At 44.2% G+C, this 27,997-nt stretch overlaps 2 protein-coding genes across 7 annotated transcripts; one reads left to right on the top strand and one right to left on the bottom strand.

The window, feature by feature from the left end:
- LOC111849699 (tripartite motif-containing protein 66-like) lies at positions 1-24,893 on the bottom strand. Of its 6 annotated transcripts, none has more exons than XM_023822806.2 (19): positions 24,844-24,893; positions 23,842-23,971; positions 20,994-21,106; positions 19,494-19,647; positions 17,543-17,672; positions 15,993-16,109; positions 15,292-15,406; positions 15,035-15,181; positions 14,683-14,800; positions 13,680-14,572; positions 12,139-12,303; positions 7,212-7,329; positions 4,827-4,896; positions 4,559-4,730; positions 3,189-4,048; positions 2,929-3,061; positions 2,740-2,814; positions 2,025-2,177; positions 1-1,926 (listed from the first exon to the last, which is right to left on the bottom strand). In XM_023822806.2, exons 3-19 carry the CDS (start codon positions 21,045-21,047, stop codon positions 1,690-1,692), a joined length of 3,711 nt encoding a protein of 1,236 aa, XP_023678574.2. In that variant the 5' UTR covers positions 21,048-21,106; positions 23,842-23,971; positions 24,844-24,893; the 3' UTR covers positions 1-1,689. The 6 variants fall into 6 exon arrangements, with proteins under 6 accessions (XP_023678574.2, XP_023678572.2, XP_023678571.2 ...); XM_023822804.2 differs by having other exon boundaries at positions 23,842-23,974; positions 24,844-24,864; XM_023822803.2 differs by lacking the exon at positions 24,844-24,893 and adding an exon at positions 24,343-24,832 and having other exon boundaries at positions 23,842-23,974.
- Positions 24,884-27,203, top strand: rpl27a (ribosomal protein L27a). The gene is made up of 5 exons (XM_023822813.2): positions 24,884-24,974; positions 25,488-25,551; positions 25,650-25,725; positions 26,354-26,528; positions 27,033-27,203. The coding sequence occupies exons 1-5, from the start codon at positions 24,972-24,974 to the stop codon at positions 27,159-27,161; spliced, it is 447 nt and encodes a 148-aa protein (XP_023678581.1). The 5' UTR covers positions 24,884-24,971; the 3' UTR covers positions 27,162-27,203.
- Positions 27,204-27,997: the final 794 nt, after the last annotated feature.

The following is a 27,997-nucleotide window of genomic DNA, read 5'->3' as shown; positions in this document are numbered from 1 at the left end:
TTCCAAGATGTAGTTCCATTAATCTTTATTATAATGGACGAGATGTAGCTACTGCAGCTTCCTGGAGAACTGAAGTAACATGGTAGGAGGAGAAGGATGAGGAGTGACAGTGAAGAACTGAAACCCAAACACTTAGGAACATAGACCAATCTAAAGACAGTGGCGTACCATCCAGAGTAAATTTATTAGCGTGCCAAACTAAGTCAACATGACCATATACTTCAGTAATTCATGTAGGTTATTAAAGAAGACCAGTCTCTGTTATTCATTACTACACAGGGCATGTTTTATGTGGGTCAGTGGAGAGAAAAAAAAAACGATTTACCACAGTAAATATTTGGCTAATTGAAGCAAGCATGAATAAGCAGATCATAACATGAGTAATTAGCATTTTCACTGTCCATACAGCTAACAGACAAGCCCTCAACTGCTACCAGTTTGATTTGACCAGTTTTTTGTGTGATGGCTACAGCATGGATCCCCTGAATTGCATCTGTGTAATAAAATGGTCAAATGTAACCTAATTAATTCCATAAATGCACCAGGGCAGCCTAGAAACCCATTTTGGGGGCTCTAAGCTTCTGGAAAAAACAGGGCCTGTTTCAGAGATGATGTGTACTGCCCCTGTCAGAAAGCCAGTGCAGTTCATCCCCCCCCCTCAGTGCAGGAAATCATGAACCCCCCCACCTCAAGGCCCCACTGCTGGGCATCACACTCAGATGGATGAGGATCCTCTACAAAAGAAGAGCAGCATTTAACAAATACATTTAAAAATTAGCCTGTGGCACTGCTTACCAAAGTTATGAATATATACAATCTATAAACATGACAATATAGTTCAAGAATGATATTAAATTTGTGATTCTTGAAGTAGCAAAAGTATTGGCAAGCACTACCAGACATAAAAGGTTTATGAACGTATGAATCTAGGCTTCAAACTGGTAACCATTGTGATCAATTGATCAAACAATGCAAATTCTACTTCCTGTATATAATCAGGCCTTCTTGTCCAAGGTGACATGTATCTGTTTGATAGTAGGAAGTTGGACGGGGAACGGAGTGTGTGTGTATTTGATATTTATGCATTGTATACACACATGTATCATTTGCAAGGTTGTACTAGTAGTTGAATACTGCTGGGTTTGATTTATTGATTGTGGTTATTTAAAACTACTATTTAAAACTACTACTCACGTTGCTTCATCATTCAGCTATGAGATATTTTTTTCAGGACTTGAAAAGCAAGCCGATTAGAGGGAAAAAAAATTATCTTAAAAAATGAATAAGGGAATCAGGTTTGTCAATCTAACAATTCATGTAATTACAGAAACACGTTTGAATTGAACTGGGCAGCAGAAAGCAGTGAAATTTTTGGCCTCTATATTACACAATGTAACCAGCAGTATGACTCTGCAACATAGCATTTCAAGTGCTTCCTGGATTTGCAGCGTTACAGTTTTCGCAGTGTATCCCCAGCTTAAGGATTTCAGTTAAAAATAACAATCGCTTTTTAAATGTGCAATCATCTTAAATATATTAAAAAGCTACGTACAAAAAAAATGCCCTGCGGACCACTCAAAATGTGTCACTCATGCCTCAGGTCAAGTCTAAACAATATCATGAGAAAGGTTAGAAAAGCTGGACACCACACTGCCCATATCTACATATGTGACACCCAAGAGGAGTCTTTCAGAAATGATGTCTCCTCCAGTTGAGGGAGTGACTCCTCTTCCTCTTCCTGTGGCAATGCTCCTTCCCATTCGGCCAAGGGAAGCCAGCCACTCCCACGCTGTGGACCTCCTCGTAGCTGTCACTGTCGGAGTCATCCTCCAGGGCTGGGAAGGTTCTGTCGGGGTAGATCTCATTCAGCTTGGAGCTGAAGAACTCTTCGAGGTTCCGGCCCGCCTGGGCCACCTCTGAATCCGGCTGAGAAGATCAGACAGACAGGATGCCTTGGTCAGAACCCCCAGGTCTGAGATCAGGGCGCACCTGACCAGCTTCAGACACGGGGCACTTCTACTCACGTAGTTGAATTTTGCGCAGTTCCTGAACATAAGAAGGACATCAGCCACAAATTCCTCAGGAGTGTGGTAATGCTGACGGCTCTTTCTGGTCAGCTTGGCCCTGATGACGGATAAGTCCATCGGCTTCTTGATGATCTGGTAATAATGCCGAGCCTGGGGTAGAGAAATAAACATGTCAAAGTTAAATTAGACCTCTAAAATCTCAAATTTCTTATCTTGAGGTTCCATGAACTACAAAAGCTCCTCGGGTTACAATGGGGTTATGTTCTGATAAAACTACCCCAAGGCAAAAATATCATAAGGTCAAAATGCATTTTAATATAGAACACCTAACCTAACACACATCTCAGCCTAGCCTACCTTAAACATGCTTAGAATACTTACATTACCCTACAGCTGGGCAAAATCATTGACACAAAGCCTATTTTATAATAAAGTGTTGAATATCTCATGTAATTTATTGAATAATGTACGGAAAGTGAAAAACATTTACCAATGTCAAAAGATCCTAACATTGACCATCGTAACCCAGGGAGCATCAGTAAACAAACCACTACTATCAAGTCAGCTTTCAGTTCCCTGCAAACATACATAATGGTCTGCAAATATTTTGGGTGGTGCAAACATTGGCTGGATGTGATTAGATACTGGTTAGTGCACTAGATACTAGTTAGTCCCATTCGTGGCTGAGGTCATGCGCCAGGGAGTCACGTACCAGTGGGCTGACTGGTTCTTGGAAAGGTGCACTCAGGATGTTGCAGGAGATGGACAGTGTCAGCTTCTCACACTTCTGCAGAATGTGATCACAATGGGAGATGTGAGCCACAAAGTAAGGTGTCCTTATTCCACCTGTGGTCGACGAAAGCAGAGGCTATCTGAGCAAGCTAATGGTCTGTATACTCACCCTCAAGTCACATTCGGACAGCCCATGCTGAAGAGCCTTGCCCTCATTTCTGGTACAGAAGCGCACATTCTCACAGTCATATTCTACTTCTGGCTGCTCAAGATCCCGGCACAGCGTACACACCCAGTCACCACTAGGGGGCAGCAGAGAAAGATTTGCCATAAAATGCCAGGAATGCACCAGTAGGGAGAAGAATGTGTATTAGACATAGCTGGGAGAGGAAGAAAAAGCGAGACAAGGAACAAGGACTGAGGTCTTACGTGGGGAAGCTGAGGAGAGGTGGGACATGGCACAGCAGATGAAAGACCTTGGGGCAACGGTCACAGCATAGCAGGTCTCCCCCATTCAGGCAGACCCCACAGAAGTCCTCATTCTCCATCTCTACATGCCCCTGAGTGGGGCTGTTTTCTGCCATTGCGTGGTCACCAAACTCTCTGGTTGGTGGGCGCTCTGGTTCAACCGCCATACCCGAGTCTGACTCTAGGCAGGACTGTGATTCTGTCTGTAGCCCTGCCTCGAGTCCAGGCTCCGACTCTGGGCAAGACTGTGATTCTGCTTGCAACCCTGACTCCAGAAAAGGTTCTGATGCTAAGCAGGATTGTGACTCTGCCTGTAGCCCTGATATCACTGACTCCAGAGGAGGCTCTGACTCAACACTGGACTGTGAACCTGGCAGTAGCTCTGACACCAGATCAGTCTCTGACTCGAGACTGGACTGTGACCCTGCCTGTACCCCTGACTCCAGATCAGCCTCTGTCTCCAGCTGCTGAGCAGACACCAGGTCCGGCTCTGTGTCCATATTTGCTTCTGAGTCTGGCTGTGTCTCAGACTCTAGACTCTGGTCTGACTCTGGATTTTGCAGAGCTCCCAGATCCGTCTCTATTTCTAAATCTGGCTCAGATTCCAGTTCTGGTTCCGATTCTATCTCTAGCTCTGTTTCAGAGCATGCCTCTGTCTCAGACTCTGGTCTTGGGTTGGATTCTGGGTCAGTCTGTGTTTCAGGTAGGGTTGGTGAGGGCTCCTCTTCTGGTCCCCTTTTCTCACACTGCATGAGTAGCGGTGTGTTGTTGGCTGTGAGCTCAGTGCTAGTTGTGCTCATCATTCCTTCTCTGCGTCCTCCCTGCAGCAAAAGCATGTGTGAAAGAGGAAATGAGAACCATACAGATCACAAGTATAAAGCAAATATAGTGTTTTGATACCTGTGGCAGCACAGTCATGACAAAACGGGAAACATATTTATAGATCCATAAATATTACTCTTCGGAGTCTTGAACATACAGTAAAAATGTTTCTCTCTAAAGGTTAATGCAGAATGTGTTAATCATTGCAGCATGCAACCTGCCTCATTGCACGCACAAGCCCTGCATGTCTCGTGCATAATTTACCATAACAGACAAAATTTTTTCATCATTATCTACTTACTGTATGAGGAAAGTATATTACTTGTATATTTGAAATGCATGAGGGAAATATATATTACTTATTGAAATGGTGATAAAAGAGTTATAGAGTCACAAAAATTAGGAAGATGGACAGCTGTAAAGAAAAGACTTAATTTCCAGTTCTTCAAGCTGATTTATATAAAGAATAACAACAATTTAACTGAAATTAACTAAAACCTAAATCGCACCACAAACTCCTTAGCAGCTGAACACTCTAGTAGCTCTGGAGAAACAGCGCCCCCTGCAGGCCTGGGATCTGGATGAGGGCCACGTCGCCTCTTCACTGCTGGCGTAGCTCGGGCCTTCGAGCGCTCCGACCGTATGCGCGTGGCTCGGGGACGTTTGAGTGACGATGCTTCCCTAGAGTGTTTGGAGAGACGGTAGAAGTGGAGATGAATGTTCTATTTTAGCCTCTTCCTGGCTCTTGAATGCACAGAAAATAATATCCAGTTATACCTGCTACTGTCCTGGGATCTTGGTCCAGGTCTACTTTCAGTTCCTGTCTCTTTGTATGCATAAATATTACCTAGTGAAAAATACAAGCATTCAATACAACATAAATATATTTTTGCAAAACAGGGTGATGTTTTATACAACTTTAAAAACTATTTTTAATTTCCCTAACATTTTATATGACATAATATGACCAGAATAATATGACCCGCAAAGAAATCTTCAGATAAATATATAGTGCCTTGTAAAAGTTGTCTTTTGCCCTTAAAAATTAAGAGCAACAAAACATGTAACTCATTACGTTTTCAATTAAAAATAAATATCTGTTATAAACTTCAAACATTCAAACAAGAGATAAAAGAACAACATATTAAAATGCATAAATATTTAATGTTGCTTTTCTACTTGTGCCCCAGCAAAGAGATTTTTCAAACAAAAAAAACGATTTAGAGATGAACTGTTAGATGTTAAATGAGAAAAATAAACTGAAAATAAGAAATGAGAGATAAAATGATTCAAATGTGAAGATTAGGAAAAGGTTCAGCACTATTTGGACAGACTCCAGAAAGCATTTTTGGATCAATAAGCAGAGGGTGGATGATTCACAGCACCCTGAAAAAGCTATCCCTCCACACCATGTCCAAGCAAGAAAGAAATATGTGAGGGATAACATGGAGAGGCCATGGGGAGGTCAGGACAAGCCAAGGAGAGGCCATGAATATGCAAGAAAGGCCAAAGGGAAGCTATGAACAATCCAGGGAGAAGCCAGGTGAGGATAAAGAGAGACTATGAATAATCCAAGGGGAGGCCAAAGAGAGGCCATGAATAATCTAAAGGGAGGCCAAAGAGAGGCCATGAATAATCCAAGGAGGAGCCAAAGAGAGGCCATGAATAATCCAAGGAGGAGCCAAAGAGAGGCCATGAATAATCCAAGGGGAGGCCAAAGAGAGGCCATGAATAATCCAAGGAGAGGCCAAATAGAGGCCATGAATAATCCAAGGAGAGGCCAAAGAGAGGCCATGAATAATCCAAGGAGACAAAGAGAGGCCATGAATAATCCAAGGAGAGGCCAAATAGAGGTCATGAATAATCCAAGGAGAGGCCAAAGAGAGGCCATGAATAATCCAAGGAGAGGCCAAAGAGAGGCCATGAATAATCCAAGGAGGAGACAAAGAGAGGCCATGAATAATCCAAGGGGAGGCCAAAGAGAGGCCATGAATAATCCAAGGAGGAGACAAAGAGAGGCCATGAATAATCCAAGGGGAGGCCAAAGAGAGGCCATGAATAATCCAAGGAGAGGCCAAAGAGAGGCCATGAATAATCCAAGGAGGAGACAAAGAGAGGCCATGAATAATCCAAGGGGAGGCCAAATAGAGGCCATGAATAATCCAAGGAGAGGCCAAAGAGAGTCCATGAATAACCCAAGGGGAGGCCAAAGAGAGGCCATGAATAATCCAAGGTGAGGTCAAGGTGAGGCCATGAATAATCCAAGGAGGAGACAAAGAGAGGCCATGAATAATCCAAGGAGGAGACAAAGAGAGGCCATGAATAATCCAAGGGGAGGCCAAAGAGAGGCCATGAATAATCCAAGGAGGAGACAAAGAGAGGCCATGAATAATCCAAGGGGAGGCCAAAGAGAGGCCATGAATAATCCAAGGGGAGGCCAAATAGAGGTCATGAATAATCCAAGGAGAGGCCAAAGAGAGGCCATGAATAATCCAAGGAGAGGCCAAAGAGAGGCCATGAATAATCCAAGGAGGAGACAAAGAGAGGCCATGAATAATCCAAGGAGGAGACAAAGAGAGGCCATGAATAATCCAAGGGGAGGCCAAAGAGAGGCCATGAATAATCCAAGGAGAGGCCAAAGAGAGGCCATGAATAATCCAAGGAGGAGACAAAGAGAGGCCATGAATAATCCAAGGTGAGGTCAAGGTGAGGCCATGAATAATCCAAGGTGAGGCCAGTTCAGGTCATGTAGAGGCCATGAATAATCCAAGGTGAGGTCAAGGTGAGGCCATGAATAATCCAACGTGAGGCCAGTTCAGGTCATGTAGAGGCCATGAATAATCCAAGGTGAGGTCAAGGTGAGGCCAGACCAGACCAGCGTACAGAGCACAACTACTGCCAAAGACTTAAAGGTGTAATAAGCAAAATGTTCCAGCTTTCGGTTTTCTGTAAAACATACAACATCTAATTTTCGGAATACTTTTGCAAGGCACTGTAAACTACTGTAAAGTAAGATTAACAGTAGGACTCGTCTGAGGCAGTTACTACACTGATACATTTCTATTACGCACACTTTTTGTTCCTATACTGGCTACTGAACTGTTTCAGGTTACCACGCATTTTGGTGGTTTTTCTGCTAGAGGGGTCAGTGAGGCTCTGTACCTGACTCTGTCTTGTAAGAGGTCGGCGAAGACAAACAAAGAAAAGCAATCCCTCCATGAGCATTCAGGGTGGAGGGAGTGATCTGCTTCGGCCCAACCGCTGCTGACCTCCTCTGACCCTGTCCGTAGAAAATACTGATCTGAGTCAACATGATAAAAACCAATGCATCGATAAAACGCTACAGTCAGCCCTTGACTTTCATGGCTGTTTGGTTCCCACCCCCCCAATAATGAGTATAACCTATGCCCATCTCCCTATACACTTTAAATCATATATAGATTACTCAAAATACCTCAATATGATGCAAACTCTATGTAGATAGTTGTTATACATAATTTTTTAGGGCCTTCTTGATTATTTTTATAAATATTTTTGATTTTCATATGTTTCAATTTGCACTATTGAAACCCGCATAAATTGAGGACCAACTGTATATATACAGTTATATATGTACTAGGAGTGGCACGGTTCACAAAACCAGTGATAATTTCGTTGACGAAATATTTTCGTTATAATTTTCGTCAACGACAAATTTTCACTGACGAAAACGAGACGATAACTAAATAAAAATTAAGTGATGATGACGAAAACTATAATAAAAATATATTGACATTTTCGTTAACTAATAAAAACGAGACGAAAATGTGAGTGAGGGACGTTTTTGGAAATGATCCAATCAGAATTAATCTTGGTGCGTGGCGCGGTGAGACGCACACGCACATTTGGAAAATTAAGATACTGATTCACCTTGCGACGCGAGATGCGACAGTACATCTTGCATACATTGGTGGGTGTCTGTCTGACTTAAACTAAAATGACATGGCAATGGCTGGGAGAAAAAGAAGAGAAGATATATGGAATAATTTCACGTTTGATGTCAAGACAAACAAGACCTTGTGTAAACCGTGTGGAGCGGAAATCGCTGGTAAAAATACAACAAATCTAAAGCGACATCTGCAAGGTAATTTTTTCAGGTCATGCAGTATTTGCAATGGCATTACTGCCAAATACAGTTTTTCTTTTAAATAATTTGGAGTTGCACTTTTGCTTTACAGAATGAAGAATGTCATATGCAAGTTCTAAACAATGCATATCTAATTTTTGGTTTTTATGGAAAGACGATATTCCACATATTTAATGAGACTTGGCTTTATTTAATTTTAAGTTAGAATATTTTGTATATTACCACGGTTTAACTAAATTACATTTAAATTAAACCCAATATATTTTAGTCAACTAAATCTACAGTAGATTTAGTCGACTAAAATCTTATGCTTTTTAGTCGACTAAAACTAGACTAAAACTAAAACAAAACAGATGACTAAAATATGACTAAAACTAAAATTGCATTTTAGTCAAAAGACTATGACTAAAACTAAATTGAAATCTGCTGTCAAAATTAACACTGCACAAAACCCACGGTTCGGTTTGTATCACGGTTTTAGGGTCACGGTTTTCGGTTCTGTACGGTTCTTGTTATTTTTTCTTTTAATCTTTAACACTCCAGAAATGTACTTCAGCATATGATATATAGCTTAATTATCCACAATTTAGGATACAGTATTAAAAAAGCTATATCATGTAATCATGCATAAACTGAATTTGACTTGACACATTATTAAAGCACATTATTATTAAAGCACATTATTAAAATTATTAAACATTATTAATCCCAGAACAGTAATAAAATAAAAGTCTTGCCTTAACATAAATGCTAAAAGAATGGATCGCTTTAATCGCTATTACAGTTGGGTATGGGCACGCGGTCTTATTTAGAAAACATACAAAAAGAGACGCATATAATGTTTAATCATTCGTTTTGTATTTGTCCGGTCCACGGGGTTAATTTAATTGGGGATCGTTAAAATGATAGATCACCTATCTTGATTATGCCTGATTCGGTTCGTTATATATATAAATATATATATATATATAACGTGAAAAAAATTGGTATTAATTATATTGAATGTTCTTGAGTAATCGATAAAATCCAGTTTCTGTGTATGTACAAGACATCAATCTGTAATAGTTCAAAATATGTCCAGTTGATATGTCTAGTATGATCATCTGGCAATAGCCTGTAGGTCTGTGTGGTCAGACACTGCAATAAACAGAATTTTTAGGAACATGGCAAATGTTCACATTGCAGCATGGAAGCAGGCTCACTGTTACAACGCTGACCGGGGAAGCAGAGGCGAGGAGACCTAGGATCGGGGGAATGCGGGGTTTAATGAGCAAAAGGAACACAGACGAGCGGTAAAGCAGAATTGCAATATAATGACCGGACTGGAGAAAGAAATGGAAACGCGGACTAAATACAATGGAGTAATGACAAATTTGACAACAATCAGGAACACCTGGTAAACACGGGGAATCCACACAGGGTTAACGAGGGGGCGTGGCACACGGGAAGAGCGGACGATCGAGGCATGACACTCACTGGAGTGCTTTGTCACAGATAACTTAATTTTCTTTAACAAAGTGCCTAACCGCACATTAAATGAAGTCACACAACAAAGGCGCACAACAGTGTTCAGATGTTGTGCTATCGGTTGGCTGAAATTTAAACGTTTTCTTCAGAGACGGTGGTAACGCCGAAAACACGAGCTAAACGCAGCAAACGAAAGGCTACCGGAAATTACTTAGCTGGCTGAACTTTTACCGGAACTACGTCACAACGCTCTGTGCATATAGCCTATTCTTTCACGCGAAAGGGAAACACACTGACGTCACATACGGGGCACGAGGCTACATCGCGCATGTCATGAACCATCGAACTGTGCGATGCATGCATGCTCCGAACCAAGACAAGCGAACCGAATGGTTCGGTTTTTTTTCATGAACCGTGCCATCCCTAATATGTACACACATTCACATACATCATCTGTGGTTATAAAAGCAGTTTTGAGGATTTTTTTCTTTTTGAAAAATATTGTTAAGCAGAATGTGATTAGATTATCTATAATAATAAACCCATCATCAAACTGCAAGTATGGTTATTAAAAATGTCTCAGAGAGCTGACTTTAGTCTGTCTGCACAGTTCAGCCTACAAACAAGATCAAATTAACCGAAAGCTTTCAGAATCAAGTCCCTTGGGAATAGAAAAAATTAAAACACATGTACTACTCCTTGGTAATATGTCCATTACACATTACAGAGCTTTAATTCATTGCGCATGTCATGAACCGTCGAACTGTGCGATGCATGCATGCTCCGAACCAAGACAAGCGAACCGAATGGTTCGGTTTTTTTTCATGAACCGTGCCATCCCTAATATGTACACACATTCACATACATCATCTGTGGTTATAAAAGCAGTTTTGAGGATTTTTTTCTTTTTGAAAAATATTGTTAAGCAGAATGTGATTAGATTATCTATAATAATAAACCCATCATCAAACTGCAAGTATGGTTATTAAAAATGTCTCAGAGAGCTGACTTTAGTCTGTCTGCACAGTTCAGCCTACAAACAAGATCAAATTAACCGAAAGCTTTCAGAATCAAGTCCCTTGGGAATAGAAAAAATTAAAACACATGTACTACTCCTTGGTAATATGTTCATTACACATTACAGAGCTTTAATTCATGCGTCCGGCTTCTTTTACAAAAAATTGTCAAAACCGAGTACCTAAATTAACAAGCCACCAAGAACAGAGGAAAATATTGAAAGTTTCACCATTCCTAAGTAACCCCAGATCAATCTCCTCTTTTTAGTACATCATGATTTTGATATGTTCGTGATCCCAACTGGAAATTCTAGATTTTTGTACTTGATTAGATCTTAACTTCATCTAAGCCATACAGAAAAATAATAAATTCAGATTAATGTAACAACAACTTATTTCTCTTATACTGCCATATTATGTTCGAGCAAATGATTTAAACAAAGTCATTGATGGAAACAGCATGCAAACATAATGACCTTTTGAAAAGAGACTGGAGTTAAATGTTTTAATTAATTTAGGTGTAGGTTTGACCTGCCCTTTTTACACCAGAATTATTTTATAGTACAATATGCCTCAATGAAAGAAGTTTCAGAAGATGTCGCAAGGAAAGCTGAAGCTCATCAAACTGGAAAGATTCAAGAGCAGGGAAAGGAAGCAGTCTAGAGTCAGGGGAATAGACAAATGGATGAAATCCACCTCAATTCATTGGAAAACTTTAACTGTCCTAGACATTCACATAATTTTCCATTAGGGATTCAGTGGTACTCAAAAGTCATGTTTCACTCTGGCTTTGGCTTTATGGACCATTACAGCCCTATTTGCCATTAATAACATTGACTTTTAACCATTTGTTTACTGTGAATAGCAGGTGTTTAAAACATTTATCCTTTCCTCGTAAAGACGCAGCATATTTAACCAATGTGCATTTTGTGTTATCATTTAGATCACACTTTAGAAGATACTGAAATGCAAATATTCCCAAAGGGTTCATAATTTTTTTTTTTTCCAAGAGTTAATTGGGGCTGGGAGAAAAGATGGTATTATCGGTAATCGATGATATCTGACAAGTAGGATAACAGAAGGCTTGTAGTTCAATCTTATAGCCTATGTTTCTGACAAAATATGGCTATCATAGCTCAGTGTTTCACAAGCATTGCCCATGGTAGTAATAGTGTGTTTGCCATTCTTATAAGCTTGGACATTGTCACATCATCATCTGTAGCCAGAATGCCAGCTGTTCAAGTGCAACTTGAACCCCAATATTTTAAATATTATTTTTTTTTAGATATTTGCCCTAAAGGCAATATGACACCGTAATGCAGACTTAGGGTAGTCCCAGGCAGTGGTGCGTTTTTTCGAGCGTTTTTTTATGCCCTATATGCTGTACACGGCTCAGACGTAGCAGATAATTACCATTCCCGCTCCCCTCCCTCCTTTCCCCACCCTGCCCCCCACTGGCTCCATCACTGTGGTTGGTTACCTGGCCCGCCGCGTTGCCCTGCTCCCCACCTGCTGTTGCTAGGCTGTGGGCGGCCCTCGTTGGCTGGCCCTCGGGGGCAGCGCCAGCCGGTGGTCCCGGCGGTCTCGTTTGCTCGGCGGCGGAGCCCCCGCGGGCCGGCGCCGACATCACAGACATGCCGGATTCCTGATGGGAAACGCGGGTTACGGTCACGTGGGGAGTGGGCATCCTACAAACCATGGAATAGAGACACACACCCCTGCCCCCCCTCCCCCCCCACCACCCCGATTGCACCTGCTCTTCACAGGACGAACCGAAACCATCTTCAGGGTTAAGCTGCCTCATTGTGAAAGTCACGCTGCAGAAATCTGCCTCTCTGAAACCCCCTGCCTCTTGCCCCCCTCCCATGCCTGGCCTAGCAGCATTAATTTAAGAGCACCACAGCAGGGCTAACCTCTCGCGCCTTCAGCGTCCTACCAGCCTGGTAATGCCATGATTAATACAGGCTGTCTGTAAACCTGCCACGAAAAAATCATCAAAAAAAAACAAACAAAACATTTATCTGCATCGCTGCTCCCCTAACATGCCACTGCTCACAGCAGGGAAGCTGGGGCAGCCAGCTGCGCAGAGGCCGTCGCAGCCGAGACGCATGTACCTGCGCCGAGTCTTTCCTATCGCTGACAAGTGCACAGCGACCTGGGTGCAGGGAGGAGGATTTAACGACAAGGCCAGCAAAGGAAGGGGGGAAAGTGGGCGCTAATGGAGCAGGACGAGTCGCAGTTGAATCAAACCAGCGGCCGGCGCTAATCCCCTGGTGCCTCGTTAACGTAAGACGGCTTTCCGCTCGTAGCAGAAGCGCGGGAACAAACAGCTAAACAACCAGGCTCCGGTGTGCGGATGGGGGAGGGGGTTTCGCCTTTCCCGATCAGCCACTCAGTCCAGAAAGAAAAAGCAGTAAAATGCCGGGAGGGGGGGGGTCACAAGCCGGTGTCGGGGACGCCGGAGGGCCAGCGGAATGTGACCAGCAGTGCTAGCTTCCTGTCTAATGTTGGGAAAACAACAGAACATTGAGGAAACACTGCTGTGAGAGAAGGGTGTGGGAGGTGGAGTGGGGGGGCGCGGGGGGTATGACACTTCTCTCAGCCCTGACATACTGTTTTTTTTTCTGACTCAAAGCTTTCCTGGTGCTTGAAACAAAAAAAAAAACAGCAAACAAAAGCCGCAGCCATTTTTGTCACCTCCTGCAGCACCATGCTGGTGTCATCATTCTCACACTCTCTCTATTGTGCCTTCGCTCCATCCCGCAAACAAACGGGCACCTCGAGTCCCTCCCCCATGGTGTGCATGCCGCGTGGCATGCTCATGGCTCTCTGTCCATTTTACTGGCCTTGAGGTTACGGGCAGTGCTGTGAGCAGCACAGCAGACAGCGGGGGGTGAGAGACCCCTCCCCCCCTTTGAAGCTGACAATGAAGAAAGGGCCAGAGAGCTGTGGTCAATGACACATATGAGAAGCCGTGGGTGCCTGAGGCTTGCTCAGCTCCGGTCAACCGCACTGACTCACCCCGGAGCTGCAGGTGTTGCTCTCAAGCGACTGTAGCACTTGTGATGGCTGCCCTTCGGCCTGATGGGCAACGCTACGCTCCGGCGCTGCCGGGGGTGCTAGCGTCTGCAGCTGTCGCTGGGGCCCTTGCAGTTTGTTTGCACCCAGTCCGTCTGGACCCGCCCTGGCTGGTTCTGCGGTTCTTTGTTTCCCGGCAGGCTGCAGGCCACCTGGACCCATCCCGTTGCGTCTCATAGCCAGTTGCAACTTGTCCAGGTCCACCCACCCCTGAGCCCTCCCTGGCCGCTGCCCCCTACAGGACTGATGTGGAGACTGCAGAAGGAGTTGCAGGCTGGAGCAGACGGCTGTTGACGGCTGTGGACCCGGGGGCTTGCCCCTGGGGCGGCGCGCCTGGGCATCCCCCGAGGGCAACAGCGTTTGCCTGGCACGCTGTTGGGGGAGCTTCTTCACATGGGTGACGAGAGCCTGAGGACCATCGGGCTCCCAGGGGCCCTGCAGAGGAGCGCAGCGCTGGGCTGCGGGTTTCTGTCTACGCTGCTTGCACCCGGCGTGACACCGCTTCGGCTGCTTCTCCTCCGGTTGCTTCGCAGACGGCTGCTCCAGCTGCCTGTCAGGATATGGTCCAAGAGGGTGGCAGCTGCCCTTCTGTCCTGAGGAGCCCAGGCTGAGGTCCACAAGGAGGCCTGGGTGGGGCTCGTGGGCCTTGGAAGCCACACAGCCAGGGCAGCATGCCTGCGACTGGAAGCAGGCCTGAAAGCCGCAGCCCTGCTCCACGGCTCCGGGACACAGGGAAGCAGGGAGGGCGGGGCAGGTAAGGGGGTGTGGCTTAAGGAGGCTGGAACACGGCAGCCTCTGGGAATGAGGAAGGAACCCCCCCTCTGCTGTCAGATGACCTGCGTTCGGTTGGAGAAGAAGAGCGTTCCTGTCAAAGTGCCCAAGCGCTTCCATAAAAAGTCATCAAGAAGACATCAAGGCAACCCAGTGGCGAGACGCCACACCCTACCTAACGTTGAGATCTGCTTCGTCCACAAGCTGGCATCCCAGTTGAATTTGATCTTCACAGGGGTCTCCATGTCACAGTGAAGCTGGGACTCCAGCAACTGCTGCATCTGGAACATGATCTGAGTGCAAGAAAAGGGAAGGAGGAACATCTCCCTGAAAGGGTGACACTCCCAGAACGGGTGGCGCACTAGACGTCACTCGTGTCCCAGCACTTGCGGCGAGGTCAGCCCCCTCCCCCTTATGCGTATGCCCTGAGATATCACGCCCAGCGTTCGTGTATCTCCCACGAAAAGCAGATTGCGGGAGCTTCCCTGCAGACCACGACGTGGAGGACGTGACGGTAGGCGGCCTACCAGCTCCTTGTTGAAGAGCAGCTGGCCTCTCTGGTGGTGGGACGTGGCCCAGCTGAGAAAGTTCTGCGTTTGGCCCAGTTGGCTGCAGAGCTCCACCATGCCCTGCAGCTGCCCTTCCAGCTGCTGCCGGAAGTCGCCAGACATCTTCTGCATGGGAGACGGCCGAGAAGAACCAGATGAATTCCTGAGGTGTGCTCCGAGACCTTTTTCTCCCCATATGGACCACAGGTATTTAAAACGAAAAAAGATGACGTTACCTTAAGTTGCTCTGTTAATAAGTTGACTCGTTTGTTGAGCTCATTCATTATAATCATCTTTGCCATTTTAATCTGATTCTCTGCCTTCCTCTGCAGGATCTTCAGTCCATGTATTCTGGAAGAAAAAAAAAAACACAAAGGAAGTATGATTTTCTGTGACCGAATCTATAAATGGCAGCTAATTAATGAATGACTTCAATGGCTATAAATTACAGTCTACACAAGTGTCAGCTCGTGGTACTTCCGAGATATCTGAGATTAGCTCTATCATTAACCAGTGCACCTAATTATACTAACTGCACATACTAGCTGTGAGCAGCCAGGGGAATGAGGGTGAGTTCGGGTAACCCTCTGCTTCACCATGGCCGCTGATCACTTGTGCTTCACTTACAGACACTCATGCTAAAGCTATGCAAGTGACATTCCCTCAGACTAATCACCTCGTTAAGGTGACATAAGACTACCTGAGTGGATTGGACAGTCTTCTGTGTCCCTACAGCATTTTTTACAGTGATCCCGGGTGATTCTGCTAAGAGCACTAGCAGAAGTGGAATCAGAGAAAGAATTCTTCTTAATTTTTTGCCTAAATTTTTTTTTGCCTTAATATTACGATGCAAGGACCCAGCTTCAAACTCTCCGCCTCATTTGTTTAGGCGCGCGGCGCATTCCTGCTGCAGCAGCCCGCCGGACACGCCGCTCACCTGGACTCGATCAGCTTGGCTGAGTTTTCCACGGCGGACCTTTTGTCTTCCAACTGGGCCGTCAGCCTCTCGAAGAGCCAGAGCTGATCCCGGAGGGCCTTCCCGACATGGACTAACCTGAGCGCAACAAAGACTTTTACCGTGCCAAATACACATCCACGAGTGAGCATCCTGCTATCAGCATTGGCTGAGCAGCCGGTTCACGTTGGCGGTGTTAAGTCCGAATCCTGGAACCGGCAGCCCCCCCCCACATGCAAACTGCTCTTTGTTCCAGCTCACCCCTTAATTAAAAGGACGTATCTGGCCTTAAAACTATGTTTACTTTTGAGCTGTGCTTGTACTAACAACCTCACTAAAGCATGTTTTGAATCCACTGCTCAAGATCAATAGAATGTATAACTACATAGATGATTCAGCACGTCGTAGCCTGAGAAAGACTAGTAACTGAATGACTAGTTAAATACTGCTGTGGTACAGAAATGAACCAGACTGTGCCAACGAGCACGCAAATCCATCATCTTCATCTTACTTCAGGGTTAAAAAGTCCCTGCTTAACCCAGATAGCATTATGTTATTGTTTCAACATTGAATTATAGTTAAATGCGTTGAATTTTGGTCAGTGTTAAATTATCAACGTTGAAACTGAATTGATTTTTGGTCAGATTTTCAATATTGAAAAATTGATGGTGGCAAAACCTTGATTCGATGTTGATATAAAGTGAAAGACTGAAGATCAATGGGTGTGTCCGAAATTGCGCACTTTTAGTGCGTGATTTTAGGGTGTAGTGCGTTCACACTGACAACTAAGCTAAAATTCAGTGCACTGAAAGTACCCGGATGGTGCACTGAAAACGGCCAGAAAACGCAGTGCAGAATGATGGACACTACTCGCACTAAACGGACTTTCGGCAAGTTTTCAGAGTTGAATTAAGACGAACAACACAGACATGTAAGCCCAAGCAGAGGCAACTGCTTCATATAAATCTAAGTAACGTTAATAAAATTATTTTACTGATGTATACTGTGGTGTGTAGCCTGTCACTCTCTGACAGCAGTTATAGATAATTTGAGTTTGCAATTATATCGACTTAGAAGAGTTCGCACACATGAATGTTAGCAGTTTTTTAGCCGGTCGTAGATAGATTATACACACGCAAATAAAACCACAAGGAAATTCATTGTAAACAAAACACGGCAGATATTTTGGCGCGCTGGAGAATCGCGATCAAATATTAGTCCGTCACTTCTGGTAAGTGCAAAACGTTAGTGTTCCATTTAGGACAGCACTTACCCATGGTAGTGTGCACTACAGAAGGAAGTGCGCACTACGCACTACATCTCAGTACACTGACGCAAGTGCGCGATTTTGGACACACTCAATGTTGTTTCAACCTTTTTGTCTGATATGGAATCAATGTCATTTCAACATATGTGTGCTATCTGGGTTAGGGAGCGTGGGACCTTTGACAAAGGTGAACAGTCACTCTGTTGTGGAGACTGTCTTTCACTGTCACACTGCACTGTCACACATTCAGCCCCGCAGACCTCACCTGTGATCCACGTGGCTAGAAAGGTGACATCGGCTGCAGGCCAGGAGGTCACAGGTCTCACAGAAGAGCTCCAGGGGCTCCGGTCCGTGCAGGTGGCATGGGGGGGGTCTGTTTGGCCAGCAGCTGGTGTCTGGGAGGGACGACAGGCCGTGATGAATTACTATCCATATTCAGAAACACTGACACGTGATTTTAGCAGACTTTGCTTCATGTCCTACTTCATATTTCATGCCGGTGAACCTGGTGTGTGACCTGATCTGTTGTGTATTACAGAACCGAGCTATAAGGTGCTTGCATTTTGCTTTGGGTCTGAAACCAGGACACCTGCACTTGTTACTGTGGAACTCCAGAACCAGAGCACTAAACCTCTGTTTTTAGGACTTCCAACAGAACACTACAACTCTTTGAATACTGTAAAAGTAACTGTTTCCTGTAACAGACATTTTTAATGAAAATGAATTCAAACTGTCTACTGTGTCACAAAATCTAAATGAACTGCAACACAAATTATGTATTTGCAGGCCGAGAGTTCAGATTTCTTTACCAAAAACCAGACCCTGTGTCTAATCTCACTGGGGTTCTCATTTGTAAAGCAGACAACATGCTTGGCTAAAGCCATTTCTGATATGCAGCATTTATATCCTGTGTGAGCGAAACCACAACGATGTGACGTGCTCTGACTGGCAGTGGATTCTCACTAGCAACACTTGTGCAGGAGATGCACTACCGAAAAAGTGGGCCGCACTGTGGCGGGCGATGTGCAGTAGAGTAGGGGCGCCTCACACCAGATCACCTCACGCTGAGGGCTGACCACATCCTGCCTAAACAATTACGGCCCCTCACCCGTCCCTCTCCGGCATCGGATGCTTCTGCTCTCGCAGACGAATACAAACAGCACGACGGGCACCTGTCAGACCCCAGTGTCTGAAGTTCAGCTGGGTCATTCCAGTATTGCATGGAAAGTAAAGCTTTTTCTCAATGTAGTACGCTACATGCACCCACTAACTAAGCTATTTCTCAATGTAGTACGCTACATGCACCCACTAAGCTATTTCTCAATGTAGTACGCTACATGCACCCACTAACTAAGCTATTTCTCAATGTAGTACGCTACATGCGCCCACTAACTAAGCTATTTCTCAATGTAGTACGCTACATGCACCCACTAAGCTATTTCTCAATGTAGTACGCTACATGCACCCACTAACTAAGCTATTTCTCAATGTAGTACGCTACATGCACCCACTAAGCTATTTCTCGATGTAGTACGCTACATGCATCCACTAACTCTCAGCACTCGAGCAGTGAGTGGCTAAAACCCAACACACGCACTATCTAATGCAAACGGTAACGCTTTACTTGACAGGGCACAAATAATATAGTATTGATCATACTGAACGTATGTGAAGGCATCACTAATGAACCGTGATGCATGTTTTATCTCAAGCAGCAGACTGTATTTGTTACTATATCTGTAACTACTACAGGAAGTAGTAAAGGAACTGCTGAAGGAACAAGTCATGAATAACACCAGTGAAATACTGATCTCATGTTTGTGCATCACTAATGAATCGTGACACATCTTTTATCGCAAGTAGCAACTACATTTGTTCATGATTTGTACTTCAGTAGTTACTGAGTTATTACTAACTATCTGTGCCCCGTCATATAAAGTTTTACCGTGCAAACTTACGTACATCAACATATAAACATCTAACAGGTACTATTCACATGATAAATAAATAATTTAAACCTGGTGTAGTGCGTATCAAAAAAGTGATTACAAACCTGGGGTGTCACCCTACCGACGGCGTGGGGTCTGTAGCCCAGGAATAAGATCGACTAACGGCACGACCACGCAGCCACAGTGACAGTGTGAAAATGGGGGAGTGGGGGCAAATGGTGGTGTGTGGACGGGTTTGGGCCTGTATGCCCCTGAGTGGCAGCGTACCGACGGGGGAGGGGTGCGCCGCCATGTCCGAGGCGGGCAGGGGGGCCGTCCGGCTGGCGTGCTGGTGCAGGCTGGCACAGCGGCAGCACAGGTGCTGGTTGCACAGCGTGCACAGGCCCCGCGCCCCTCCTGGCGCTTGGCAGTCGGCACAGAGCTGTGGATGGAAGCACATGGGGGGGGTCGGGCTAGATCTTCTTAAATTGTTTTTTTGTCTTGTTTTTTTATTAACTACCTATTATCTTATTTTATGTTTATGTCAGCACTTTAAGACTTTGTTCTAATGAAAAGTGCAGTATAAATTAAATGTATAATAATAATAATAAAAGAATAATAAAATGATTTAAAAAAATAATAAAATTATATATATATATATATATATATATAAATTATTATTATTATTATTATTATTATTCAAATGGCATCCGGCAGACACACCTGTCTGCTCTCCAGCTGTGTCGCATCCTGACTTACTCAACATAACACATAATACAGTGAAGTGCCCACAAGGTTATAGGACGTTGCAGAGTAACACCATTAACCTCGTATCCTTTGTTGATATTTCCTCCCACATCTAGGCTGATCATATCTGACGTTTAGCTAACTCCAATAAAATAAAAAATAACTTGCCAGTAGCTAATTTACAATAACAATAATATTTTATCACAATTTTTTATTAGAGAGAGAAGATGCTGATAGTAAAGCAGTAAAACAGAATATCTGACTGTCAATCCCAGAGGACTGCAATTTAAAATAGTAAAATGCTTTTTTGGTGAGGCTTAGCGTAGAGCTGCCAAAACACATTAGCACACCTCAGATTTCAATTTCACCTGAGGAATCAAAGTCTTATTTTAACAGCCGTCATCTGGGAATTGCTGTCAGATTTTTTTAACACATTCCTCAAGCCTGCCTACATTTAAATACTCACTTCAGCTGTCTTGACAAGCATTGAAAAACACATTAAAGGGAGGCTAGAATCGCTATCCGAATGTAAACTTAAAAGATGATAAGACATTCGCACCTTGCTAAATCTGTTTCTGTGAAACAGACCACATCTTGGTTGCTAACAAAACAAACACTGAGGATTAAGATGGAATCCAGCAGGGCTGGCAAAGTCAAAGATGGCTGAATTTGGGCAGCAGTCTGGGAATTGGGGACATTAGCCCATCCTGGCTGTAACTGGCAGGACGGAAAGATGCCTGACATGATGAGCTTACCAGCACTAAAATATCCAGTGAATAAACCGCAAGCTGCACTACCCCAGCCAAAAAAGACAATGTGAAAAGCTCAGACACATACCCAAGTCCCAAAAATTCAACAATGTCTTAAAATTACCATCTCTTATTTCATTATCTTTCATTTCAGTTCTTATTATGCAGACCACTGCACACATTTATTATTAAACTAGTAATTAAACGGAAAAGTCAAGCTATGCTTCTGATAAATGTCCCTTAAATAGTAACCCGAGACGTCAAAAGCAGTGGCAGGCAAAGTGACACCTACCCTGTCCATCTGGGCTTCCGGAAGCCAGGTCCTCCAGCGCGTGTCACAGTTCATGTCTGGACAGTGGCGGGGGGGAAACGCCTCTGGCGTCCGCGGCGCTCCGCAGGCTTCACCTGCCCAGGGAAACAGCCCACAGCACACGTGTCAGCCGGTCGTCCGAAGGAAGCCCCAGCGGGGGGGGCCCACATGTCACATTCGAAGCCCTGCACTCCCTTCAGCGCCTGATCCCGACTCCGCCGGCAAATCCATCAATTCGATATAGAGCACGTTGCTTTTTTTAATTCCGCCTTGTGAAAAATAAGGTCCAAGACGATAATTCCATTTTTTCCCTCTCCTCCTTTCTTTCTAGGACAAAAGATCCCCCAAAGCCCTTCCGAAAATGGTATGAAAGGCCATGTGACCTAAATTTAAGAGAGCGGTAAGCACCACAGACACGGGGGGATTTGGGTGGGCCACCGTGTGCCGGCCACGCCGCCCTGCCTCATCCCCGCCCCGGTGCGCGCACGAGAGGCCTCCGTCCCCCGCGAATTCGCACGCCCCCGCGTCATACACCTATTGGGGTCAGCTGCTGCTGGGAACTGGATTAGATCTTGATGAACCGATAGGGTGTCCTTCAGGGCGTCAGTCAATTAAGACATCACAAGTCCCCAGGTGAGGGGGGGGGGGGGGGGGGTATGGCAAAACGAGAGCAGAAAGACAAACAAAACATACACGGGTAATGTGAATTTATGCCAGCCAACAACAACAACAACATATTAACAACAGTCGTGAAAAATATACAGTATCAGCCAATAAAAATCGAAACTCGATAATGAAAGGACGATACAGATTTTGCCCGTTTCATATTTATGAAAGGTAGGAGAAGCGGCATTCAGAAGAAGCCAAACAGCCAGGCCTTTGCAGGCTAAAGATGGAGGCTGTAACGACTATGTTCCACTGCCTGGCAAATGGCTCCCCAGCCTGACCTACAAACTCCCTCCTCCCAGAGGCCCAGAACCCCTCAGGAGAGCTCAGAACATCGTTCTAAACAAAGCCAGCACCGCCGGCTCCCTCGCCCCCCCCCTCCTGCACCACACGCTGTACCGTGCTCATTTCTTGCCTCCTCTCTCTATCCTCCCGGTCAAAATACTCTGCGGCTGTAACCTCTGCCAGTAAAGGAACTCGAGTCTTAAACCCTGAGCGCGGACAGCCCCAGACTTCTGTCAGTTTGCATTCCACGGGAATTGCAAACAAAATGCTCCCTTAAAAGCTCATCTACATAACAAAGCAAAAGCACCGTGCGAGACAGCCCAAGATTAGTCTAATTAGTCCGATGCTGCATGCAAAATGCATTAATATGTATGCAGCTACTAAGTGGTCAATACTTAATGCTCACCATGTCCGTGGAGGAAGATCAGGGTTATTTTAATCTATTTCAGAGGATGTTTCATTTGCAGACACTCACAAATAGGCCTATTTTATCATTGTGGAAGATATTTTTAAGATTCCCACAATCCAAAGTTTCAACAAAATGTTTCATTTCAGCAATAACAATTTACTTAAATTAGAGAAAATTAATGACTTTATAAAACATAATACATATAAAGTAATTTAAATATAATTAACATAACTCAATATAGGCTGATATCCCTCAAGACAACCCTCAGCAAACTAAATTCCTCTTTATTTATAATCAGTATACTTATTTATAAAGGAGCATTGAGCAAAACTTTACAGTGATATTTGATTCATATGCTTTAATGCGCATTTTAAATTTTAAGTACAGTTTTTTTTGTATATATGTATTTATAACATCCAATGCAAAATATAGGTAAATTAACGCGATACACACAAACACACACTTAAAATATGCTTGTGCATTATATATAAATACACACATATGCATGCACTATATATATATATACACACACACAGTATATAGATACACTGTATATATACACAGTATACATTATACACACACAGACACATGAAGGACAGTAATGCAGTATGCATAGAGAACAAAATGGCCAAATGTCAGCCAATGAAAACAATGAAAACGTACCAAGAGTTGAAAAGTCTGAGTCGGCCAGACCAGTCAATAGAGCCAACCCTATCATCTAGACTCATTATTGATTTGATTCTTATTTTTATTACATGCGGAGGATGAATGAAAACGAGATCAGCTGTCGTCATCTTTACCGTACTCACTTCACTGGTGTTCCTGTTATGATCCCTGCTGCACAACAACCCATTATGACCCCTGTTCAACCAAAGGAGGACCTGCTCTGTGAACTTTTACAGTAAATGACCCTGTTTTTAGCAGTAGATGACATCACAGGACCTAAGGAGGGAAAGATAGACTGAGCGACACCAGCTATTTGAGGCAGCAACACCCGACTTCCTGTGAGAATCAAATCAGCGAAGCAGCCTGCTGGGTTGTATGCACAGCAGCCCCTCATGACCGTGTTCACTGCACTCTGGTCAGACATGCCGCCGTGGACTGATGTGTTTACCTTCCCCACCAGCATTTTTTCATGGGTGCAAATACTAAGTCTGGGAATCCTCAGTGTTTATCTCAGTAGGCATCTCCGTTCTGAAATTATCAGCCTGTTCTGTTCAGCAGTCTACAAGCAGATGTATACCCTCAAGTGTTAACATCAAAGATAGACCTCATATACAAACATGGATTGCACATCACCACAGGAAGTACCTAAACTGTGAACTCTGAAGTATTATCTGTTTTGCAAAGTTAATACCACCCTGAGCCTTAGGGTGACTTTTAAAAAGCACTAAGGAAATATGCATTTAACTGAATCAGCCAATGTAAACATATCTGGTAGATGTTGGAGGAGCAGGTGGAGGATCTCACCTTGAGAGCAGGGCAGGAGTCAGGGCAGTGGTTGCAGTCCCGAGCTGATCTCCGTAGCCATCGGACTCCGGCCGCCCCAGCGCGTCTGCACACTGCCGCGGTTTGCAGTACCGCTCATTTTGCCACCAGACTCCTCAAATCAAATTAATTACAATCAGGTTGGAAAAAAAATTGGTCTTTTATATAAAAAGATAGATTCCTGAATGACACACTTCATACTTTGAAATGGCTGTATACCAACATGAAATCTATAATTTTATTCTACATTTATATACATATTAATTTCTGCCAGAGACGAGATCGTTTATCCGTATCAAATATATGTCAGCTGACTTTATCCAACATAAATTTTTATTATCTTGCGCTGGACCACTGAACACCTGAAAAGGTGCTTATACAAACAAAACGTACATAGTATTTAAGGATTGGTGTTATAAATAAATACACTGATAATAAATGTTGTTTATATAAATATATATATATATATATATATATATATACATGCTATATCCGCACGCTGGTTTCACCGATGTAATTTCCAGGTGCGCAATTGCCAATTTAGGACAGTACTTCGCGTTTCGGAAAACCAAATTTATCTATATTACAGTTATCAGAAATATCTAAAATTGCCCAGCACCAAATAAGTCGAGTTTTGAAATATTCCATACAATTAATCTATGCACTTCGTCCAGTGAACACGGCATAGCGACAGAAGGGTGAGTCCCTACGCAATATCTTTTCGCGGTTAGCTGCAGATTCAGTGCGATCTCCAGCACGGTACGCTGCTAGCCACATAGCCGGCTAATGTTACAGTAATAATGGGCTGAGGATGCAAACTTTTTTCATCCCGGTCACATCATAATAGTCCGGATAATATTTCATGCATTTTCGCTAGAATAAAAACGCTTGCCGGATAATCCGAATCAATAACTTAAGGAGCAGTATAAAAAACCCTAAATTGTCAGAACCGTTTTATTTCAAGCACATTAAGTTCATCATTACCTTTAGCTGCTCTTCCTCTCCAGGCCAGTGGGTGTCGCCCGCGCTTTTTCGGCATTCCCGAAGAATGAAGTCTCGCATATAATCGCGATATTTTAAAATAACGCTCCTTTTCCTACTAGCCCTCGAAAATGGTGAGTGCTGCTCATCGCCGCTGGCTTTTGGTTATGAAGTAAATCGGCAATCATCTTCCGTTTTAGTACCAAATACGGACACGCGAATTGCTTTATATGATGCATAGAACATAATCAGTCGTGGATCGGGTAGAATTATAATAATAAGTATTCATTACAATGTTCCCACGTACCTGTTTTGGTGGTGTACGTATTTGGCCTACACTGCAACACAACTCGGCTTTTCATTCAAAGAAGCAAATGGCTTTTATATACATTATATAATTTTTCGGAAGATTGATAAAACGTCCTAACGTCCTGGGTAGTCGACAACGGGCTGTACCGTGTTACACGTACATCAATACTCCTTTCTCAGGCCGGCAGCATGTTATGGCGAAGCGGCCCTGCGCCGCGCTTTTACCGGGTTTTACGTTCCTCCACCTGGGATCGCGGTGGATTTCTTTCGCGAGAAATGTACGCGAGGCCTCAGCCGTACCTTCATGTGATTTTTTTTTCCCTCCTAATTTTTAATAGCCCACCAGGAACAGCAAGACCAGGAAGCTCCGGGGGCACGTCAGCCACGGCCATGGCCGAGTCGGTGAGTCCCGGTTTGTTGTCCTTTGCGCGGTCGCCCTGTCGCTGGCGTGTCGGCGATCTTGTGTTACAGAGCCGACTTGTCCCTCTTCTTTCTCCCAGGCAAACACAGGAAGCATCCCGGAGGCCGCGGTAACGCTGGTGGCATGCATCACCACAGGATCAACTTCGACAAATAGTGAGTTTGAAGCGGCTTTTTGTGATGCTGGTTTTGGGGAAAGTGTGAGCCGGCGTGTCTCTGGTACCCGTGCTGATCGGGGGGCCATCCCGGGGTAGCAGCTGAAATTAATGTCCCACAGCATGTTGCACTGAATTTCAGCTCATTTTCGTGGCAACGTTGTATTTGGGGAGTTTCAGCGCTCTGTTTCTGGACGGAATAACTCCGCTAGACTTGTGTTGCTGTTATAAGTGAACATAGCTAACTGCCTCCATCTGCATGCCTTTGGTTACTCAATAGAGCCGTGGGTTCAGGAGTTGTTATTCCGATTAAGTGTACTTTAAATGGCCGAGATGACAAAGATTTACTGTATGTGAAATCTAGCTAGCCGAGTTACCGTGAAGAAGGGAGATCAGGTTCATCAGAGACATGCTTGACCCCTTGACACTTGTGTTATACCTTGCATTAAATAACCTTTGTTGGGCATTATCAGTTTGCACAAAGCAACTTACTTAATTTTTCTCAATGTTTTTGTCTGTATTTGAACCTGGTTTCTGGTTCTAGTTTTTCTTCAGTATTTATTCGGTACTTAGCCATGCAGATTCAGATTCACGTGTGTGATTTTTATCTTGTTGTTCTTGCCAACTAGCCACCCAGGGTACTTTGGTAAAGTCGGTATGAGACATTACCATCTGAAGAGGAACACAATGTTCTGCCCAACCATCAACCTGGACAAGCTCTGGACATTGGTCAGTGAGCAGACCAGGGTCAACTACGGCAAGAAGCCCGAAGGCCCTGCACCCATCATTGATGTCGTGCGTGCTGTGAGTAGTGTCCTGAATCCACAGTTAGTGTTAACACCAGCTGTGCACTATTTTGTCCTTAGCATGAGCATACTGGAGTGTTACCTGCATATTTTCCATGGATTTCCATAATGTGCATAAATGACTGTACTCAGATTCTCCTATAGATACTTATTTCTGGCTAAATTAATAAATGATCTGCAAAGTTCCTTTATTTAAAAGGTTTCTGAACTAGTATAGTGTAGTATTTGAATATCTGTGTACCATGATCTAAGATAAATGCATGCAGTGCAACTGTTGAACTAAATGTCAATAATGAAGAACATTCAGACGTGTTCAGTTCCCATGGGTCAGTTCTGAAAATGTTACCTTTTACATATAATACATGTGAGCTCTTTGTGGAACCTTTTCTCAAATCTGTACCGCTGTGAGCTGCCATCTTCCTGTGCAGAAGTACCGCTGAAGTTGGAGGTTGTGTAGAGGGATGACGAACCACATGCTCATGAAGTACTTTTATTTTGGCAGGGCTATTTCAAGGTGTTGGGCAAAGGCAAACTGCCCAAGCAGCCTGTCATTGTGAAGGCCAAGTTCTTCAGCAGAAAGGCTGAGGAGAAGATCAAGGGAGTTGGAGGAGCTTGTGTACTGATGGCATGAGCATCTGATACCAATTATTGAAAATAAATTGTATAAAAAGAATCCCTGCTTATTTTCTGTATAATGAAAAAGTTTATATTTATATGGCAGTTTTAAAGATGCCCTTCACCTGGATAATGTGACGGCAGCTATTCTGCATCAGTACAATCACCACACAGTAGCTATGCTGGTGAAGGGGGCAGGAGAGAATTCACTTAGATATAGGGGTTGATTAGGAGGCCAGATTTGACAGGGCCACAGTGGGCAATTTTAGCCAGGATATCAGGGTGTCACCCCTACTACTTTGGAAGATGCCCAGGGATCTTTTATGACCTCAGAGAGTCAGGGTCTCAGTTTTACATCCCATCCCCAGTGCCGCACCATTTTTACAGCACAGCATTCCCCTCACTGCACTGGGATTCACACCAACCACAGGATGGGCTCCCCCTACTGGCCACACCAACACCTCTCCCAGTGTTGGAGGCCATTACAAGGTACGTCCATACAGTTAGCCTAGCTGCATATCTTCAGACTGGAAGGAAAAATGGAAATATCCCTAGTGACAGCAGGGGAACACATCAACCCCCTTGCAGCAGAGGTGGGATTAGAACCCTCAACACTGGAGGTGAGATGTAAGAGTATTACCCAGAGTCACTGTGCTACTAGAAGAGTACAAGTAACTGGAAACACATTGCAGCTCAGTGAATGTGGAAGTCATAGGTGAATTGGGTGTTATCCCGCTACTAAAATAGCAACTTAATTTTTCTTTAACCTAAAACAACCAACTGTGCCACCAGGCTAGTCCAGTGACCAAGATAATGGGAAACTTTGCACCACCAAAAGGGGGCGCTCTGTCT

This window comes from Paramormyrops kingsleyae, chromosome 13 (assembly GCF_048594095.1).
Source record: "Paramormyrops kingsleyae isolate MSU_618 chromosome 13, PKINGS_0.4, whole genome shotgun sequence".
NCBI lineage: Eukaryota > Metazoa > Chordata > Actinopteri > Osteoglossiformes > Mormyridae > Paramormyrops > Paramormyrops kingsleyae.
Note: the sequence above shows the minus strand (reverse complement) of the source record. Positions and strands in the feature narration are given on the sequence as shown.

What these genes read in the sequence shown, in the direction of transcription:
- LOC111849699 (XM_023822806.2), bottom strand. Translation starts at nt 21,047, where the DNA reads ATGAACTGTGACACGCGCTGGAGGACCTGGCTTCCGGAAGCCCAGATG. An exon ending in CTCTTACAAGACAGAGTCAG is followed by an intron (nt 4,897 to 7,211) that starts GTACAGAGCCTC and finishes ATTTTTCACTAG; the next exon opens with GTAATATTTATGCATACAAA. An exon ending in CCTCTCCTCAGCTTCCCCAC is followed by an intron (nt 3,062 to 3,188) that starts GTAAGACCTCAG and finishes GCTGCCCCCTAG; the next exon opens with TGGTGACTGGGTGTGTACGC.
- rpl27a (XM_023822813.2), top strand. An exon ending in CCACGGCCATGGCCGAGTCG is followed by an intron (nt 25,552 to 25,649) that starts GTGAGTCCCGGT and finishes TCTTTCTCCCAG; the next exon opens with GCAAACACAGGAAGCATCCC. An exon ending in TCATTGATGTCGTGCGTGCT is followed by an intron (nt 26,529 to 27,032) that starts GTGAGTAGTGTC and finishes TTATTTTGGCAG; the next exon opens with GGCTATTTCAAGGTGTTGGG.